Source organism: Anomaloglossus baeobatrachus, chromosome 9, assembly GCF_048569485.1.
Source record: "Anomaloglossus baeobatrachus isolate aAnoBae1 chromosome 9, aAnoBae1.hap1, whole genome shotgun sequence".
In the NCBI taxonomy this organism is placed as follows: domain Eukaryota; kingdom Metazoa; phylum Chordata; class Amphibia; order Anura; family Aromobatidae; genus Anomaloglossus; species Anomaloglossus baeobatrachus.
The window spans coordinates 201,232,015-201,253,565 of NC_134361.1; the positions used below are offsets into that span (position 1 = coordinate 201,232,015).

Here is a 21,551-nt window from a genome sequence, read left to right on the forward strand (position 1 = left end):
GCGGGGCACAAGAAGCACCCTGAGGGGCCGCATGTCGCCTGCAGGCCACGTGCTCGAGACCTCTCGTCTAAAGTGATAATCTTCAGAATTTAGCAGAACTAAAAATAGGCTACAACTACGTCTATATATCACATATGACAAGAAAAATGGGGGGCAACCAAAACCAACACGTTTCGACCTACGCCTTAATTATGAACCATGATTAAGGCCTAGGCCGAAAAGCGTTGGTGTTGGTCCTCCAATTTTTATTCCCCCCATTGGGGTGCATGTTCCCAGGTTTGACCAAGAATTAAATACATTTTAAGTTTTCATATACGTCTTATGGTTTGGTTCCTCCAGCACTGGTCTCGTTCTTGGTCTTTATCTCTGAAGTTTCGCCCGTGCCTAGGGTGACTGAGCTGAGGTTTGATGAACCAGGAGCAGAACCTTAAGGTGAGGTGACACAAATCCACATATAAAATGTGTTATCAATGCCATACAACAAGTTTAGAAAAGTCCTTGTGTCCATCCCACTCTGCCGAATCTGCTTATATCTCTCTAAGCCCTATAGAAGGTGTACACTTAAGGGGCTCAGGCGTTGCTGACAGCCCTGCGGAGTCAAAAAATGTAATTTATTGGGTGGACAAGTGAATAAATATCCATAAATACCTACATGACTTCACCGTTATATTGAATCAAGGCTTATAGACGTGTAAAAAATGTCTAAATTCATTAGGAACCAACACCCTGAGGCATAAACTTGAAGCCGTATCGGTAAAGTGGAGAAGTGTTATGTTTCCATACGCTGGGTCGCGAAAACTCTGTCTACATAGCAACTCCACACAGGAAATAGCAGAGAAAGGTTGCTGTGTGTGAACCGGAGCGTAATCCCGACCCCTCCCAACCCTACTGAGCGGAGCTTGTGAACAAACAGAGGTCCCATTCATGGTGACCAGGCCGCAGACCTCGCTGCAACATGCTCCTCACTAATTTTATATTCCAAACACTCCGAAACATCCAATCTCTCCGAAGCTTGATAAAAAAACACACAAGCTCGTTCACCCAATGCTTCCAACGCATAGAAAGTCCAACTCGAGCTGGTAGAAGGGGGATCACAAGTGATAGAAGTGTTTGTTTGGACAGAAAATAAATTCTGTGAAGGGGAAGGAGAAAGGAGTTCACCTTGTGTTTGAGCTAAGCCCTCCCGGGAATATCTTCTTGGAGAAGGCTTGGGATAAACCTCTCACAGTCACTTTGCAGGTCAGAGGAGCAGAGACCAACATCCAACTGTAGGAATTTAAGGGCACAAGTTTAGACATCATGAATCTACTTCTTACTCTGTTGTTTTTTAATATTTTGGTGTCCACCGCCTGGGCTCAAAAACCTCGAGAGAACTTTAGGACAGGCCTTCATCAAGAGGCTCCAAGGACGAGCAGCTCCAATGGTATAGATGGCAGAGCATCACCAACTAAGAAGGTTCCTGAGCACAGGACCAACGGGCAAAGGAAAGGAGACGCAACCGCGACCGTCAATCCCTTAGTGGCAGGTAATTTTCTATCTATTTTTTGCATTAGTAGGTGCTGCAATCATGTACTTGGGGCATCACCTGTCTACGGGGAGTCATAGTCTGTAGCTTTTGGTACTATGCTGCACAAAATAAAAGGGGGTGACTATAGAAAGTAACATTCTGTATTTCTTATGCTTATACAGTATCTATCCATCCATCCATGTATCTATCCATCCATCCAGCTATCTATTCCTCTATCTATCTATCTATGTATCTATCTATCTATCTATCTATCTATCCCTCTATCTATTTATTATCTATCTATCTATCTATCCCTCTATCTATCTATCTATCTATCTATCTATCTATCTATCTATCTATCTATCTATCCCTCTATCTATCTATCTATCTATCTATCTATCTATCTATCTATCTATCTATCTATCTATCTATCTATCCATCCATCCATGTATCTATCCATCCAGCTAGCTATCTATCTATCTATCTATCTATCTATCTATCTATCTATCTATCTATCTATCTATCTATCTATCTATCATCCATCCATCCAGGTATAGGTGCCAGCCCACAGGTTGCCACCTACAATCCTATGGTACATAAAAATGCAAAGAAAGTCGGCACCACTCAAAATGGACATTCGCCTTAAGAGCAAGTGAGACAAAGGTCACCACCTGTTCACATGGGCCAATAAATACAGCAGAATTTTCAATAGAAATGGCTATTGAGTGCTGCCAACTTTGATCTATTCATCTTTCCATTCATCAGCCATCTATCTATCCATCCATCTTTTAATCCATCCATCCATCCAGTTATCTATCTATCTATCTATCCCTCTACCTATCTATCTATCTATCTATCTATCTATCTATCTATATCCATCCAACCAGTCATGCATGTATCCATCCATCCATACACCTATCTGTCCATCCATCCATCCATCCATCCATCCATCCACCCACCCAACCACCCATCCATCTGTTCATCAATCCGTCCATACACCAATCTATCCATCCATCCAATTGTACATCCATCCACCCATCCATGCATCCATCCATCCATCCATTTATTAATACATCTATCATCCATCCATCTATCTCTCCATCTATATGTCTCTTTCTATCTATTCCTCTCTATCTATCCATCCATATATCTGTCCATCCATCCATCCATCCATCCACCCAACCACCCAGCCATCCATCTGTTCATCATCTGTCCATACACCCATCTATTCATCCATCCATTTGTACATCCATCCATCCGTCCATCCATCCACCCATCTATCCATCCATTTGTACATCCATCCATCCATCCATCCGTCCGTCCATCCATCTATCCATGCATCTATCCATCCAACCAGTCATCCATGTATCTATCCATCCATACAACTATCTGTCCATCCATCCAACCATCCCTCCATCCATCTATCCATCCATCCATCCATCCATCCATCCACTCATCCATCTACCCATCCCTCCACTAATCCATCCACCCATCCATCCACCCATCCATCCTTCCACCCATCCATCCACCCATCTCTCCACTCATCCACCTATCCATCCACCCATCCATCCACCCATCCCTCCACTCATCCCTCCACTCATCCATTCATCCACCCATCCACCCATCCATCCCTCCACTCCTCCATCCATCCATCCATCCATCCCTCCACTCATTCATCCACCCATCCATCCACCCATCCATCCATCCACTCATCCATCCACCCATCCCTCCACTAATCCATCCACCCACCCATCCATCCACCCATCTATCCTTCCACCCATCCATCCACCCATCTCTCCACTCATCCACCTATCCATCCACCCATCCATCCACCCATCCCTCCACTCATCCCTCCACTCATCCATTCATCCACCCATCCACCCATCCATCCCTCCACTCATCCATCCATCCCTCCACTCATTCATCCACCCATCCATCCACCCACCCATCCATCTATCCATCCACCCATCCCTCCACTCATCCCTCACTCATCCATCCATCCACCCATTCACCCATCCATCCATCCATCCATCCCTCCACTCATCCATCCATCCATCCATCCCTCCACTCATCCATCCATCCACCCATCCATCCATCCATCCATCCACCCACCCATCCCTCCACTCATCCATCCATTTGTCCATCTCTCAGCAGACTGTCATATAATAGTCTGCAGGTCAGTGAAGGATATCAGTGAAGCTGCAGGAAATTTGAAAATCCCTCTTCAGCCCTGCAGTTATTTTGGATCTCGCCCAAAGTTAATGGAAAAACTTCATCTGTGTGCAGTATATTAAGGATTTGATATTCACACAAGTCCCTGCGCAGCCAAACTGATGAGCAATTGTAAAAATTCACCCATTTGGGGTGACAGTTGTAGGATGTTGATACGGTATCTACGGACTCATCCTGAGCTGGAGAATCATAAGGCCCAGTTAGTTTTACCTTATAGTGAACATAGTAAATAAAAAAACCTCAAAAAACCATTGTGGAATTGCACTTTTTTTGCAATTTCAAAACACTTGGATTTTATTCCGGCTTTCCAATGCATCACTTGATAAAATGAATGGTGTCAGTCAAAACTGCAACTCCTCCCGCAAAAAATCAAGCGCTCATATGACTATGGGGACGGAAAAATAAAAAAAATTATGGCTCTCAGAAGAAGAGGAGGAAAAAACGAAAACGCAAAAACGAACAATTGCAATGTCGTGAAGGGGTTAAGGAATCATAACAATTGGTGCATTTTAATAATAATAATCCACAGGAAATTTGACATTTTCACATCACCCTTGCAAAATCATCATCTAAGTACAGGCTGCGTAATGTCTGTGAATAACACATAGACTACAGGTAGTCATCACACAGCCTGTACCGCGCTAGTAGGCCAGCGGGAGGAATGGTCCGGTAACCCTACGTGTATGAGGTGCACCAAAAATGTGTGGTTGGCTACATCCTCGGTATAACTTACCAGATGGGCCTCACTGGGGAAGATTCCCCTCTCAGGGTGGCGCAAAATCATGGACTCCGCACAATCTTTTTCAACAATACTGTGCTTCCCCGAAAATAAGACAAAGTCTTATATTATTTTTGGCTCCTAAAGATGAGCTAGGGCTTGTTTTTGAAAAGTTATCATATATTTTATTGCTGTATGTTTCCTTATCCTGTTGCTGTAAAGACCCACAAAATTATAGTTGTGTGCCCACTGTTAGGAGAAATGAATATTCACCCCTTTCCCTGCCTTCCCCTCTGTGCCAGTGTCAGACTGCTGTACTTGCCCACTGTTAATACAAAATGAATGTTCAACCCTTCCCCGGCCCACCCCTCTGTGCCGACGTCCTTGATTTGCTGTATTACACAACCAAGGGTCACATCGCAATCCTCAGACTGACTGGTGGCTCTTTTGACCCAAGCGTTACAGGTGCATAGAAATACACGCTGCATGCTCGAGTCAGGAGAGCCGTCAGCCAGTCCAAGGATTGCGATGTGATCCTCAGGCAAGTAATACAGCTGTCTGCCTGCATTCAATCACTGACTTTGGTACAGAGGGGTGGGTGATAGAAGAGGTGAATATTCATTTTGTATTAACAGTAGGCGAGTAAAGCAGTCTGACTGAACCAATCACTGACTTTGGCACAGAGGGGTGGACAGGGAAAGTGGTGAATATTCATTATGAATTAACAGCAGGTGAGTAAAGCAGTGTGACTGAACCAATCACTGACACCAGCACAGAGGGGTGGGCGGGGGAAGTGGTGAATATTCATTATGCATTAACAGTGGGCAAGTACAGAAGCCTGACTGAACCGATCACTGACACCAGCACAGAGGGGTGGGCGGGGGAAGTGGTGAATATTCATTATGAATTAAAAGCGGGCAAGTACAGCAGCCTGACTGAACCATTCACTGATACTGCAACATAGGGGTGGGTGGGGTTAAGTGACTAATCACTGACACTGGCTCAGAGAAGAAGGTGGAAAAAGGGATGAATATTCATTTTCTATTAACAGCGGACAAGTACAGCAGTCTGACTGAACTAATCACTGACACCAGCAAAGAGGGGTGGGCAGGGGAAGGGGTGAATATTCATTATGTATTAACAGCAGGTGAGCAAAGAAGTCTGACTGAACCAATCACTGACACCAGCAACGAGGGGTGTGCAGGGGAAGGGGTGAATATTCATTATGTATTAACAGCAGGCGAGTAAAGCAGTCTGACTGAACCAATCATTGACACCGGCAAAGAGGGGTGGGCGGGGGAAGTGGTGAATATTCATTATGAATTAACAGCAAGCAAGTACAGCAGTCTGACTGAACCAATCACTGACACTGGCTCAGAGGGGAAGGGGTGAATATTCATTTTCTATTAGAAGTGGGCAAGTACAGTCATCTGACTGAGCAAATTACTGACACTGGCACATAGGGGTGGGCGGGGGAAGGGGTGAATATTAATTTTGCGAGTATAAGTTTTACAGGGCTTACAGCAACACAACAGTTCAACATATAGCAATAACAGTTACATATCCTGAAAGGGCTGCCCACGCCCCATTTCAAGATACTACTAGTATGAGGAACTACAACTAGGGCTTATTTTTGGAGTAGGGCTTATATTTTAAGCATACGCCAAAAAGGCCAAAAAATCCTGCTAGGTCTTATTTTGGTTTAGGTCTTTTTTTTCGGAGAAACATGGTAGAACTTTGTTCAGATGAGACACTTGGCTTAAAGATCAACCACCACTCCTCATTCTGGCCTCGTTCCGACTCTCATAGACTTGCAGTGGGAGCTTGCGACGTAACTTCTGACTTCCGGCCAGTAAGAAGTTAGGAACAATAAGGATAACGTTTGGAACACCATTCTAAGTCTGAACTGGGTGCAAAAACCTAAAAAAACATCACTATGGGGAGATAAGGTATGCACACCAGTGACTATGTAAGGGGAATACATGGAATAGCAGAAACTGCTGTGTGAATACTGACTTGAAAAATCCAATAGCTATATGTAAAGTGAAAATGTGAAAAATGGAATCTGCATTACTGCCATGAACATATGAATCAAGAGAAATTTAGCTACTGAATTGATCAATGCAATAGAGCCCCTACTTTGGCGTAGTGTTGGGGCTCTATTGCATTGATCAATTCAGTAGCTAAATTTCTCTTGATTCATATGTTCATGGCAGTAATGCAGATTCCATTTTTCACATTTTCACTTTACATATAGCTATTGGATTTTTCAAGTCAGTATTCACACAGCAGTTTCTGCTATTCCATGTATTCCCCTTACATAGTCACTGGTGTGCATACCTTATCACCCCATAGTAAGAAGTTAGGGGCACAAGTTGGCGCTGTGGGACCAAAACAGTGCAGAGAAAGGATGAAAATGCCGGTGGGTCAGTATAAAACAGAACATACATTTAAAGTGCAACCGTTGAGTTCAACCTATAACCTAAACATGTTGATCCAGAAGAAGGAATAAACCCCATGGGGCAGATACTAGTCACCCCATATTAGGAAAAAATTCCTGGCAATCAAACTAGTTCTTTGGATCAAAGTCCCATCACAGAATCCAGTACCCATAAGTGCAATCCCCTCTGTAACCCTGAATGGAGGGACGTCAGCCCTTAAATCCCCTCTGTCACTAACCAATTTTCACTTAGTAAACTTAACTCCAAGCTGAATGGGCTCCTGTAGTCTAGTACTTTTAATGGGGATATTTCATAAAAAAATCTAATGTAAGAGCCACTGTCTAGTTGTAACGCCTGCCTAGAACCACAGACTCAGATTGGATATAATGGACAGGCTAGAGGAAAGCCGCTCACAAAGCAGGACCCCGAGAACCCTGAAACTCTTTAACCCCCATACAGGGATTTGGAATTACACAGGGCCCCAGCGACCACTACCTGTGGAAGGCTGCAGACCAATGAAAATAGTAGTCCGGCAGGGTCAAACCAGGAGATGCCGAACAGGGACAAAATGAAGCAGACAAGGACATAATCAGGAAACCAAGCAGACGTCAAATCCGGATCGGGTAGCGAGGTACAAAAACGGTGGGCAGGAGAGTAGTCAAAGAACAGGCAGAGTTCAAAACACAGGGATCACAAAACAGCACGGAAACCAGGAATTCAGAACTATCTCTGGCAGTGACCAGCAGACAGGAGGGGGAATTAGAAAGGTGTGGTATCTTCCCATTGGCTGTAGCTGAATGGTGGTAACTTCAGCTGGAAGACACACGCCAACTACAGTCAGCCAGTGGTACTGCAGCTCCCAGGGAAAACCAACTTAATGGATGAGCGGAACCGGCACTCACCAGAGCCACTGGCACCGACTCCTCTCCTATCACCAGCACAGTCCACGGCGGAAACACGTCGCCGCCTGGTGATCGAAGCAGAAGTCGCAGGAGCTGACTTTGTTGGGACGTGACACTAGTTTTGGCTCCTGAAGTCCTTTTAATCAAATGGATGACCAAGAGACCTGTGTGGGGGAATTGTTATTTATGCATAATTATCCAATATAGCCTAAATACATACTATAATGTCTGGCAAGTTGTGAGCGAAAAACACTCCTATGCCTTTTGAATTCCAAATTAATAAGATTTGTTTTATGAGCGCTCAGGAAATCAATACAGCACACAGCTTAGTATGGAAACCCCTCAGTAACATGTTCCGGGCTCATCGGGTTATCAGTTATTTTTCTAAAAACTTAATTTTGATTCTTCCTCGGAATCTTTCAACAGTTCCAACATCTTCATGATTTCTTCAGAGCTTGTTCTGTTCACGAGGAAAGCGTTAATAATAACAAGCCGAAGCAAATTATTCCGATGCTTGGCATCACCAAGGAGTTGGCACAAACCGTTTCCTTCTCTCCTGGTCCTCCATTTTTCAGATTATATGGAGATCCAGACCTAATCACATCAGTCATCTGATGAGCGAAAATCTTACCCGATGAATACAAAAAAGTGCCGCAATATAAATAATAGTGCACAACGACGTTCCCATGGCTGATGTGAAATGCAAATTCGTAGAGGGGGCCATGAAAGTGTCAGCATGTAGGAGCTGATGTTTGATAGGTGACATTTTTATTGCTATGGGAGTAGAAAGCAAAGGCTTCAATATGTAGTCCTCTGGAAAAAAGATTGTGTAGGTAATTCATGGGAGAAATAAAAGGATGGCGGGCGGTGATGTCTCACGCATAGGAATATGTCAGCGTTATAATAATCGGGTTATGCCTACATGTAGCAGGATAAAAAAAAGGTAAGAACATGATGGGGTTTTGGTTGAGTTTTAGCATCAGCCTAGCAAATTTCCCAAAATGTTATTATTAGGGATGATCGAATACCTCAAATATTCGGCTTCGCGAATATCCAACAAATAGGTCACCGCTATGCAAGTGTGACGCCCTGGCAAATCCAGGTTGTTACAGAGACTGTGTACCGCCCCGGGGCTCGGTCGGCTGCCGAGCCGCTCAGATCCGTGCTCGTCGGTGGGTGGCTTGAGCTCCTCCCGGACCCGGGGGTCACGTCGCTCTGAAGGGAAGCTGGCACTACGTGTATGGATTTCGGTGGGGAAGGTTCACGGCCGAGGCCGTGGCGTTTAGGGATGTAAGTTTGTGACGCCACCTACGGGTTGTGGTGAATGTGAACACCACCGCTGCCCTTAACTCTGCTCCCGGGGACGGTGTTATGCAGCCTGGTGTTGACCCCTCCGTGGGCAAGGGGTGATGGTCCCGGGGCCCGGTGGTTGTGAGGTGCGGGCGGGATGGTGCGGTGCGCGGCCCGAGGGTACTGTTGTACTCACTATGACAGATACACCGGAGTCTCTGGTAAACCAAAAAGGATGGTGGTTGGTGCCCGCAGCCGGCTGCGCTTTGCCCCTTTCTCAGGTTGGTGGTTCCCGCCTTTCTCCTGCACCTCTGTGGTAGAACTTGACTGTCTATGCTTCAGCAACAGTAGTCCGCTCCCCGGCTTGATGTGTGTTGGGGAACCCGTTTGCCCGCAGGTGCTGGCCCGTGGGATCTCTCTGCCTGTGCAGTGGTTTTCTATCCCCCTCGGTGGGCTGTTGCCGTCTTTCGGGTCTTGGGACAGGAAAGGACCTAAGGTCTAGACCTCAATCAGTGAATTCGATGTGGTCTAGTGGCTTCTGGACCTCGTTCTGGGTCTGAGTACCCCTCCTGGTGCTCCGGTTTCCAGTTGCCTCCCTGGTTCGGTACCGGCGGGCCAGTACCCTGTCCCGGTCCCTTACGGTTCCACCGGCTGTCTTTCCGGCTCCTGCAGGCGGCAACCACCGTCTGCCTCCTGGTCACAGGGAATCTGGGCTCATACCCAGATCCCTGACACATGTTGATACTCTGCTACTACTCTCCTCTCCTCCCTAACTCATCTGCTTGTGTTTTTCCCGCCTCAGGCTATCCAAACTCCTCGGAGGGAGTGGCCAACCGCCTGGCTCCGCCCCCGGGTGTGAACATCAAGACCTGAGAGGGATGACTCAGGGTTTTTAGGCTGGCTGGTTACATCTTTTTAGGGGCTCGTGTTTGTGCAGGGGGTCTACCTGTGACTACCTGGCTAGTCCAGGGCGTCACAACTGCACAAATCTTCCAGGTGCAGGACTTCATCCTATTTGGCATACCAACACAAGCCCACACACAGGTAACACCAGCCACAAAGCCTAGTCACCCCGCCAGGACAATAGGGACACACCAGTGGACAGGGCCAGGCAGATGGTGACGTCCACAGAGGGGTCCTGAGGTATCAGGGGAGGGAACACGTCAGTAGACTGGTGGAGACAGTGTGAGTCAGACAGCAGTTAAGTCTGGACAGTGGAAGTGAGAGGAGTGAAGTGGTAGTCGGGGGTTGTAGCTCCCGGACTACCGGACTACCTGAGCTGACTAGGTGGCAGACGGCAGAGCAGGGCCCCAGGCGACGGAGATACAATCGCGGGAGACCTTAAGTGGACCGGGCAGGGTTGTAGCCCGCCGGTGCCGACAACGGGAATCCGGTCCGGAGGCCGTGCACAGTCGGGGTGCCTGGACCCCAGGGCGAGGACCGCTTCAAGCACCTTGTCGATTAGCCAGCAGGGGACAATATTCCAGATCTTGTCCCACGAGTAGCCCATATAGAGCGAGATGGAAGCCCAACGCGGGGAATAGGGCGTCTGCAAGTGCCTGCAAAAATCCCAAGGGTCAGATCTCGTGGGCAACAGCTCCCACAGCAAAGACACCGGGAGCGGACTTTTCCCGTTTTAGGTGGACTAGTCAACACACAAGACAAAAACACCAAAAGTGCAGGAGGAAGGGCCCCTGTTCTGTCAACTGGTGTGCGGGACCCGAGCACACCCCTCCGGAGGCTACCAGTATCCGGCACCTGGTTTACTACTTGGACTTTGTGTGGTTTATTCAACAACAGTGAGTACACCGGTGTCATCCGGTCCAGCCTGCAGACGGCGCCCCGAGAATTAGAAACAAGGCACTCTGAAATGGTGACACAAACGAAGAATTTATTCCATAAGTCTTAAAGCAACATGTGACGTTTCGGCCGGTTGGCCTTCATCAAACAACTTGTTATTAAGACTGTCAGGGTAGTAGTAAAGGCAGTGGTATCCACCACTATGCTGCAGACGGCGCCCCAGCACTGCACTCCACCCACACCTGGGCCCCGGGACAACACCTCTCCTACCCGTGGAGGGGATACCATCCTGTTGCCCCGCTCCATCAGCCCCGGGTGCCCCCATACCAAGGCAGCGGCGGTGTCACCAAACTATCACCGCAACCTACGAGTGGCGTCACTGACAACTCTCCCCTGTAAATAACTGCTTTATTATTGTTGTGGGCGACGGGCTGCTGCAAGAGCCCCGGATCCGGCTGCCACTCGAGCCACAGCCACGATCCCGGATCCGAGTGTCTCGAGTACCCCCCCTGCCGTGGTCTGCGCCCCCGCCCGCAACACAAATATTCAATGCGCAATGTAAGTTTATGGAAAACCCGAATAGTTCCCATAGACTTACATTGCGCATCGAATATTCGCAAATAGTCGAATAGCGCTGACCCATCCGGCAAATATTCACGAAGCAGAATATTTGAGGTATTTGATCATCCCTAGTTATTATATATACATATGTCTATCTATTTATCTATCGATTTACGAAGCTGTAAAATAAGAATAAACAAAAAAGAAATCTAATTCCCATTGATATTTGATGACCCCCATTTTTCTTCATCACTTTTTCTCGGTCACCTGAACACAGTTTCTAAAGGATCTTTGTAGGAGGTTGTTCCAAACATCCAACCAACCACAGATCTTCTTGTCTCGTCACGTAATCCCCAATTGGATGATGTGAGATCAGGGCTCTGCGGGGGCCGGATCATCACTTCCAAAACTCCTTGTTCTTCAGAACACTGTAGATAGCTCTTCATGACATTCGCTGTACGTTTGGGTTCATTGTACAGCTACGGAATACATTTTTTTAGACAATCATACGCATCTGCTTAACACTACCACTACCACCACTACTAACAGCCTGTAAAGAACCCCATAGATTCAAGATAGAGGTCAGCTGAACTCTTGCTTTGTCAATCTCTTATTATGCCAATCCCAAGAGCTCTGCCTAAGGCATGAACACTCAACACTACCAACAGCTTATCACCTGAGGGAACAGAGGAATGGGCATGTCAAAAACCAACATGCCTCATCCTTTATTCAACCAACATCTTCTATTAAGGTATAGTCTGGTGACCTCCTAAAACAACTCTACTGAAATGACCCAATAGTGCTCCTGGTGCCCTCATCCCAATTTAATGGGTAAGACACAGTTGTCTCTTCCTTTACGTGTTTACTAGGGTGGTTGAAAACAACGTCTCTGAGCACCTTGAAGTGAAGATGAGATCTTGCTTAGGCTTCCTAATTCACTGGTTCCATAGTAGCTTTATGGTCTGTCTATATGTTTTGTATGTCCATGATTCCAATAGGGAGGATAGAGAAGGTAGAACAATAAAGGTCTCAATCAACCTCTGTACGGTGGCACCACATGGTGCCTTCAACTTGTGAGGAAACATGGCACAAATATTTTCTGAGCCAAGTCACGTTTTTGGTCAATTCTACTCTAAGAATTAGATTCAAAGAATTAGAAGGTGTCAATGGGCTCAAGATGCCAAGGTGATTCCTCCCAAAGGTCCACTCAGTAGATATAACCAAAAACATGGGATTTACGGAGTCTGGTCTGGAGAGAATTAAAGCATAGAATATTAAGCATGAATATTTATCTTTACATTGCTTATGTGAATTGTTTTGGGTCAATTGTCTACCAGGAAAAGGACAATGCTTGGTGAATGGGATGATCATGTACAATGGAGCTGCCTGGTCCCCCCAACAATGTACCATATGTGTGTGTGACCAAGGAAAGAAAGTGTGCGAACCACTTGACTGTGAAGAGGATATCACTTGTCCGGGTGGCAAATTACAAATACCTCCAGGTGAATGCTGCCCGATCTGCGTGAAGACAGGTATGTACCCATCCGGAAATATTACTCTTTGATTCTATCCGCACCTGTCTAGTCTCAAGGGTTGGGCTTCGCTCCATTCCACTATGGCTGACACCTTAGACTGTACATCATTTTGGGTTTAACAAGTTGCTCAACATACTTCTGTGACATGATCATCTGAGACATTTTAAGGTCAACTTGGACACACATCTGGAGTCTAAGTAGTCATCGTGCTATTCAGATGCTACACGCTTGGTGTTTTGCCACCAAATAGTTCCTCCAGCTGCAATCATCTCTTCAAACCCTTGTATTTTCTACATCTTGAATCTACTGCTTATCAGATCTACTGGTTAACTCATCATTTGCTGTAAGCAATAGATTCCAGCTGCAATCATCTCTTCAAACTCTTGTATTTTCTACATCTTGAATCTAATGCTTATCAGATCTACTGGTTAACTCATCATTTGCTGTTAGCATTCCGAACTGTTATTTACAAACTATTCACATTACAATGCATTCATCTTGCCATCATCTTATGGTTTCTACAATTTGCATCTATTGCTCCTCAGTCCTGCTTGTTAACCTATCCTTTGCTATAAGCATTACGAACTATTGTTTATAAACTATGCTCATTATGCTGCAATCATCTTGGCAATCTCCTGTGTTTCTGTTGTATCCTACTCTGTTCAATTGCATGCCGTGCAGCATAGTCCAGGTCCTCACCGCTGTGCCTTAACCTTCTGTCCGTATGTTCGCCCAGACCTGCGGCTTAATGGATGTATCTCATGAGGTGAACCTAACAACAGTATTGTGACTTCTTTCTGTAGAGTCTGAATTTGGTTATATTTTGGCCATTGTTGTGAAAAGCTAAGCATCTTAGATCCATGACAACGTCAAACAATCCCAAAGGGTCACTGTCACGGCCGGGGATAGAGGCAATACCAGCCGTATAGTACAATACAAAGGGAAGGGGAAAGGGATGCCCTTTTTCTAAGGAAAGGGGGAAGTGGTGACCCCTGACAACAACCTGCAGCTCACCCTCACTGCCCTCACAGACAATATACAGGCTCCTCACCTGTCACTAAGTTGGATACCTCACCCTAGGCAAACCTTGATCTGGTCCCTAAGCAAGGATGGCAGATATGAGCGCTTGTCAACACCACTAACACTAAGGCCTAAGCCACACGGCGAGAAAAACGGTGCGAGTGGAGTGCGATAAAACATCGCATTCCCCTCGGACCAATTCTAGCCTGTGTGTCAGCGCACATGAGCGATTATTTTCTCAGCCCTGATCGGACCGAGAAAACAATCGCAGCATGCTGCGATTGTAATCTGAGACTCTTTCTCTCGCACCCATTCAAGTGAATGGGGCGAGAAAAAAATCGCACTGCACTCGTGGTACACCGGTGTACCGCTAGTGCAGTGCGAGAATGGCAATAGCCGACTACGCAGGAGAGAGGGAGAGAAATCCCTCCCTCCCCTCCTAAATGCCGGCTCGCCCCCTGCAGCTGAGGTCTGCTCGCACGAACGGACCTCAGTTGCAAGGACACACGCATGACACTCGGCTCTGTTGTACTGCCAGCACGAGCCGAGTGTCATGCAAGGGGATCGCAGTAGTCCCCGTGTGGCCCCAGCCTAAGGGAGATAAAAGGACACAATACAGGGGAAATACAAATTCTACCACCTGAGCCCAGGTAAATAGCCATAGTCAAGCACTTATCTTAGGAGCAGCAACAACAGGAGACAACTGCTGCAGATCACAGCCAAGAACAACTATAAACGACACCCAAACAACTCCAGGGTGAGGTTTGTAAAGGACATCAGAGGCTGGCAACTGAGAGGAAAATCTGACTGTTTCCCAGGGTCATAGAGACTGCTGCTGCAGATACAGGGAACTGTCAGATAACAACCCGTGCTCCCAATCTCTGGAATTTTCTAACACTTGCTGCCACTGGGTTGTCAGCCTGCCATGACACCTCCGTGACAGGCCGTGACACAATCGAGACAGTCACCCTCTGTCATGGTCTGCAACAAGGAAATATATATATATATATATATATATATACATACACACAAAAGACATTGTTTATCATAGAGCCCAGGTGGCTCCATGAGTTGCATCGGTTTTTCCTTTATGGTTTTGGAAATGACTATGAAGAAGGGGGCCATTCTTGACTTAAAATGTCCATAAGAAAAGGAGTAAGTTCTCCCTCTGAATTATGACCCCTAATACAGACTAATAGGTTGTATGATAATATGTCTATGGTTCGTACACCCCTAGGGACTGTTTGACTCTTTTATGGGTCTAGGTTGCTCAATACATGACAGGATATAGAACAGGGGCCCAAGAATCTCCAGATCAACATGCTACGGAAAGAACCCACAATACTGTACAAACATCTGGGTAGATAAGCAAGGAAGGTGTGTGTGTTCCTGAGGTATATCCGAGAGGAAAGGACCCTATGGTCAACTAAATTCAGCCATAATTTGCCAATTTTATGGGTCATGACTAGAGGATTGAAAGGGTTTGCAGAAGAGAAGAACCTATGTGTCAGTATAATGACATCCTAAGACCATTCAGTGGGTGACATTGCTTTCTAGGTCACTAACGGTCATTGGCATGTCTTCCTTCACACCTATGAATATTATGACAGTAATTGTTGTACCTAAATATATCACAGCTATCCTGTAATCTAGATATTGTACCTTGCAGAAACTACTCACGTTCCACTTGTGTCAGCACCAACGCTCAACCAAAGAAAAGTAACAACTCAAAAACACAAGGAGGTTAAGAAGGACACAAAGCAGATCAAGGTCAAAGGAGATCCTACAAAGATAATGTCCCAACCGGCCCTAGGAGATCCTACAAAGATAACGTCCCGACCGGCCCTAGGAGATCCTACAAAGATAACGTCCCGACCGGCCCTAGGAGATCCTACAAAGATAACGTCCCGACTGGCCCTAGGAGATCCTACAAAGATAACGTCCCGACCGGCCCTAGGAGATCCTACAAAGATAACGTCCCGACCGGCCCTAGGAGATCCTACAAAGATAACGTCCCGACCGGCCCTAGGAGATCCTACAAAGATAACGTCCCGACCGGCCCTAGGAGATCCTACAAAGATAACGTCCCGACCGGCCCTAGGAGATCCTACAAAGATAACATCCCGACCGACCCTAGGACCTAACACAACAACGAATATTAACACTGTGACCGTAAAGCCACCAAAATCGAAGAAGACGCCATCAGTAAACCGGTCGGCTGATGTCACCCAGTGGAAATCTATAACCAAAAAGGAAATAAATAATAGAAAACAAGAAACCAATGTCCAAAAGAAAGGAGTGACGCTTCCTAATCCAAAGAAAGAGGCAAATGGGGAGAAAAATTCTGATGTAGAAGGTTTGAAGACCCCTCAAAAGAAACAGCCAACAGAGGGTTAGATATGATACCAACCATGAGTGGTGGTCATTGGTATTTATTTATGTGCATGTAGCTCTTTCAAGGACAAGTCCACAAATATGTTTACATTGCAAGTCCGGTCTTCGGTTTCTGAGAAATAAGTGTTTTAATTAAAGGACTAAGGTAGATATGAAGCCTCCGTCACTTCAGCTCTATCTCCGTCCAATGGCGCCTCCTCCTCCTGTTTGATGGACAGCCTTTATGCTGTGTAACTTTGCCTGAAGTTACACAGCATAGAGACTATCCATCAAACAGGAGGAGGAGGCGCCATTGGGCGGAGATAGAGCTGGAGTGACGGAGGCTTCATATCTACCATAGCTCTTCAGACTCATTTGTTTGATTGACGGCCTCTATGCTGTGTGACTTCAGGCAAAGGAGACGTCAGTCAAGCAGAAGGAGGCGGCGCTTAGTGGTGTATAGAGCTGGAGTGACGGAGGTTTCAGATCTATCATAGCTCTTCAGCTTCATTTGCATATCAAGTCAAACTTTGATTTCTAAGTAACAGAGGAAGGGATCGGCCATGTGAAGGGATGGCTGGACTTGTCTTTGAAAGAGCTACATGCTCATAAAAATAGTTTGGGGGAAGATAGGGGCGGGTTTAATCCTAATGACAGGTTCCCTTTAACACTAGAAGCCCCTGAAATTTCGAGCTCCCCCCCTGAAGTCCCAAAAGAGGGTCAAATGACCCTTAGTCCAAACTGAATAGAACTAACTAGAAACTAAATGGCTAAACTCAATGGAAAACAACAACCTCCTGTGGTGCGACAGTAATGGCCTTAATTACAGAACAAAAGACGGTGATTATAGGATGTTAGCTAAAATCCTTCAGGTCATTCGACTCGTCTGTTGGTTCCAATGGTAGACATGTTAAATGACCCCTCTCTGGGACTTCTAGTGTTAAAAGTTTTGTTCAGGATTCGAAGCAAAGTCTATGTTTTTTGGCAGATACTGTATAGTCTTGTCCATAGCTTGTGTCTGGTATGGTAGCTTTGCCCCGTTAGCATAAAGAGGATCAAAAGTGGGCAGTTTCTAATCTTATTTTGTTTCCACTGCTCCCATGAGTATTCCGGTTTTATTTTTGGTTCCATAGATATGAGCCTTTTTACTCAGTGCTAATTTTTATGGATTTTTTTTACAAGGGGGTGTGGCTTACAATGCAGAAGAGCCTAAAGACACGCCCCTGAGGAGCATGTATGCCACTTTTCCTTTGTAAAGACCATAAAAATTAGCACTTCCACATGCCGAATTTTAAAAAAACAAATAAAAGACATAGGGGGCAGAAAAGTAGATGGTATAACAAAGGCAAAATCAGAACAAACATTTTTTAGGGTCTTTTTTTGTTCTGATGGCATTGGGTCAAACTTAACAGCAAGAATAGTGCTGCGAATACACAAAATAATGGATCCCACAAAGGAAACCAATGGACCTCAGGCGACCAGGGTATCCGTTGTGTGATGAATTGGGCACTGTATAACAATGTAATGAACAGTGTCACCATAGACATAAATAACTATATATCTATATATATATATATATATATATATATATATATATATATATATATAAAAATATATATATATATATAGATATATATATATATAAATATATATATATAGATATATATAATTCTATAGCGCCCCCCTCAGACATATTGTGGTGATAGTTTATATAATAGATCAGAATTATTCTAACCCCATAATTCTTTCTTATATCCTCAGTAAAACCAAGAGACAAAACAATAAAAAAAGAGGTAACACAAATCTCGAGCGCGAAGAAACCAAAGATGCCAAATGTGGAAACTAAAGCCAAGCAGGAGGACACAAAGTTACTACCATCAACTCCAACCATGCCCAGTGCGCCATCATGGATTCGACCAACACTACCTCACATTCCCTCCTTGCCTAGCGGCTGTCTCCTCTCCGAATTCACCATTGCCTGTGCCAACACAAAGATGACCTATCTGCCTCTCATGACTGACCCGGGGTTGAAGACTCTCTATTTGGCCGGTAGGAAAAATGCTACAATTTTGCTTATATGTGGGAGGGGGGGGGGGGGTTTATTGTAATAATAATTTCCCCCTCTTTGCTACAATAATTTTTAAGAGTTTTGTGCTATTTTTTTAGACGTCTATAGCCTCTGTCTTTTTGCTGGCTGCAGGATGAGTTAACTGAGAATCTGTCAGTGAGCCTGCTATGACAGTCTAATAAGGAGTTTGTAATTCTGTTTTTTTCTGAGCTCTTTTTAGTTGACCACAGACCATATGAAGGTGTGACTGTAGGAGAACGAGGCTCCTATGCTGTCCATAGGCTATCTCTAACAGTAGGGTTACTCTTGATGGTGGAGATACCTGAGTCCTGTGCCTGGCTAAGCTCCTGACCATTAGGTAAAAAAGGGGCAGATGTGAGAATAAAACAGAGATAAAGATAGACAACGGAAAACCAAAACTTTGACACACTGCAAACACACAGGAATAGATAATGGAGAAAAGCAAGAGCAGGAAGGAAGAAAAAAAAAACAGCAAGGGTTAACTCTACAACCACACTTAGTAAAAAGCATAACAACCATCAGTTAGTCTGGATCACAACACCTCACCAGACAGGCTAAGATAAACTATAGCAAGAAGGATCTGGTCAGCATATAGAGGAAGGGAGCAGATGTGATTGGCTCCCGCATAACATGTGATCAAAGGGGACTAACAAGCAGAGTAGCAGAGATTAACTCTTGCTAGCTTGTCTATGAACTACCACTCTATAGGTCGATGCCCGAGTCTGCCTGCGTTGATCACAGACACCAGAGAAGTTATTGGGCGGAGTGTCAGACTCTGTAGTCTGAACAGACACCGATGCCGCAATGACTGTCAGTGAAGTTTGTAAAATCCTCCGTGGGACAGACGGGTAGCATATACTGGAAACCAGAGCATCTAAAAACCAAACAATGCACATTTTTTTAATGAAACCCAATTGAAAAAAATATTTTTTAATCCCAAATACATGACTTTGTAAAGCAAAAAAAAAAAAGGTGGATAACTGCTTAAAATAAGTGTTTACTGTGATGACAGTCTGGATTTCATTGTAAATACATGACATTCTTCATTTTAGGGACTGTTGTAGCCAGTCCTCCCTTTGCACCCGCTCATTAGATGCTTCAATACAATAGATAGGGCGGAGTCTGATCTTTGCTCCTAATGTGCGTGTGTTGATTTTTCTGAAACAGGAAATTAGAGTGTAGAAAAGCCCCAGTGGCCAATGATGGAATTACAATATTTCTGTTTATATATATATATATATTTTTATATATATATATATATATATATATATATATATATATATATGTATATATATTTAATACTGATTGTAATATAGGGGAAAAAAAATATCCTCCCCCCAAAAAAGGAATTTTAGACAAAAATCTGATTTAAACATTATAATTTTTTGATAACAGCTTCACTTTATAGGATGTAACCATTCCCAATATTTTTTTTTCCCGGAAAAAAAAAGTGATTGCACAGCATATATAGCCGCGGTATAACTATAACCATATCGCCATATAAAACACGTAATAACCCCTGTTATTACTCGTGTATACCGCCGCAGTCACTGACGGTTTATGGCAGGAGCCGGAGCTGGAAGGAGGCACACATTTCTCACCCAATAAATTAATTCCTGAAACTAATTTTGGAAGAAATACAATATGTGCAGGCTGAGGTTTTTGGAAACTTTATACCTGAAAAATTGATAAAAAAAAGTTTAATTTATTCCTTTGCTGGTCGTATGTCCAGTATTTTGCGCATTTTGTTTGACCCTTAAAGGGGTTGTCCACGTCTAGACAACCTCAGCTTTATCAATTCAGGACCTTAATTAATGAAAAAAACAGTTTACAAATCACTTCCCAAAGTAGCGCTGTTCCAGCTGTGTCGAAGCGCTCTTTCTGGTGAGTGACGTGACCAGTGGCGTAACTGGAGTTTGACAGGCCCCGGTGCAATGTTTCGACCTGGGCCCCCCCAACCGTACACTGACACTCGAGGTATAGGATAATTACACTGACACTCGGGGTACGGGATAAAGACGCCGACACTCAGGGTACGGGATAGTGTCGCTGACACTTTTCTCTTTCCCCTCAGCACCCAGGCTTCCCATAATCTGAAATCCCTTTTCCTATCAGCACCCAGCTTTCCTATGTTCTGATATCTATCTTGTCCTCAGCACTTACTTTCCCCATGCTCTGCTATACATCTTTCCCTCAGCACCCAGCTTTCCCATGCTTTACTATACATCTTTCCCTCAGCACCCAGCTTTCCCATGCTCTGATATACATCTTTCCCTCAGCACCCAGCTTTCCCATGCTCTGATATACATCTTTCCCTCAGCACCCAGCTTTCCCATGCTCTGATATACATCTTTCCCTCAGCATCCAGCTTTCCCATGCTCTACTATACATCTTTCCTTCAGCACCCAGCTTTCCCATGCTCTGATATACATCTTTCCCTCAGCACCCAGCTTTCCCATGCTCTGATATACATCTTTCCCTCAGCACGCAGCTTTCCCATACTCTGATATACATCTTTCCCTCAGCACCCAGCTTTCCCATGCTCTGATATACATCTTTCCCTCAGCACCCAGCTTTCCCATGCTCTGATATACATCTTTCCCTCAGCACCCAGCTTTCCCATGCTCTGATATACATCTTTCCCTCAGCACACAGCTTTCCCATGCTCTGATATACATCTTTCCCTCAGCACGCAGCTTTCCCATGCTCTTATATACATCTTTCCCTCAGCACCCAGCTTTCCCATGCTCTGATATACATCTTTCCCTCAGCACACAGCTTTCCAATGCTCTGATATACATCTTTCCCTCAGCACCCAGCTTTCCAATGATATGAAACTTGGCTCTTTCCCTCAGCACCCATGTTTCCCATGATCTGAAATCCTTCTTTCTATCAGCACTCAGCTTTCCTATGTTCTGATATCTATCTTGTCCTTAGCACGCACCTTCCTCATGCTTTGCTATACATCTTTCCCTCAGCACCCAGCTTTCCCATGATATCAGAGCATGGGAAAGCTGTGTGTTGAGGGAAAGATGTATAGCAGAGCATGGCAAAGCTGGGTGAGGAGGGAAAAAGCCTCTTTC

The 21,551-nt window shown here is 45.1% G+C and overlaps 1 protein-coding gene across 2 annotated transcripts in view; it reads left to right on the top strand.

Annotated features, from left to right (window-relative positions):
- The first annotated feature begins 926 nt into the window (after positions 1–926).
- Positions 927–21,551, top strand: part of LOC142250678 (uncharacterized) — a 123,766-nt gene continuing 103,141 nt past the window's right edge. The window contains exons 1-4 of one of the 2 annotated variants that reach the window (XM_075322871.1): positions 927–1,525; positions 12,789–12,983; positions 15,676–16,398; positions 18,141–18,428. In XM_075322871.1, coding sequence (XP_075178986.1) covers positions 1,300–1,525; positions 12,789–12,983; positions 15,676–16,398; positions 18,141–18,428 — 1,432 coding nt within the window. In that variant the 5' untranslated portion in view covers positions 927–1,299. The remainder of the gene's footprint in view (positions 1,526–12,788; positions 12,984–15,675; positions 16,399–18,140; positions 18,429–21,551) is intronic. The other variant, XM_075322872.1, reaches the window with a different exon arrangement.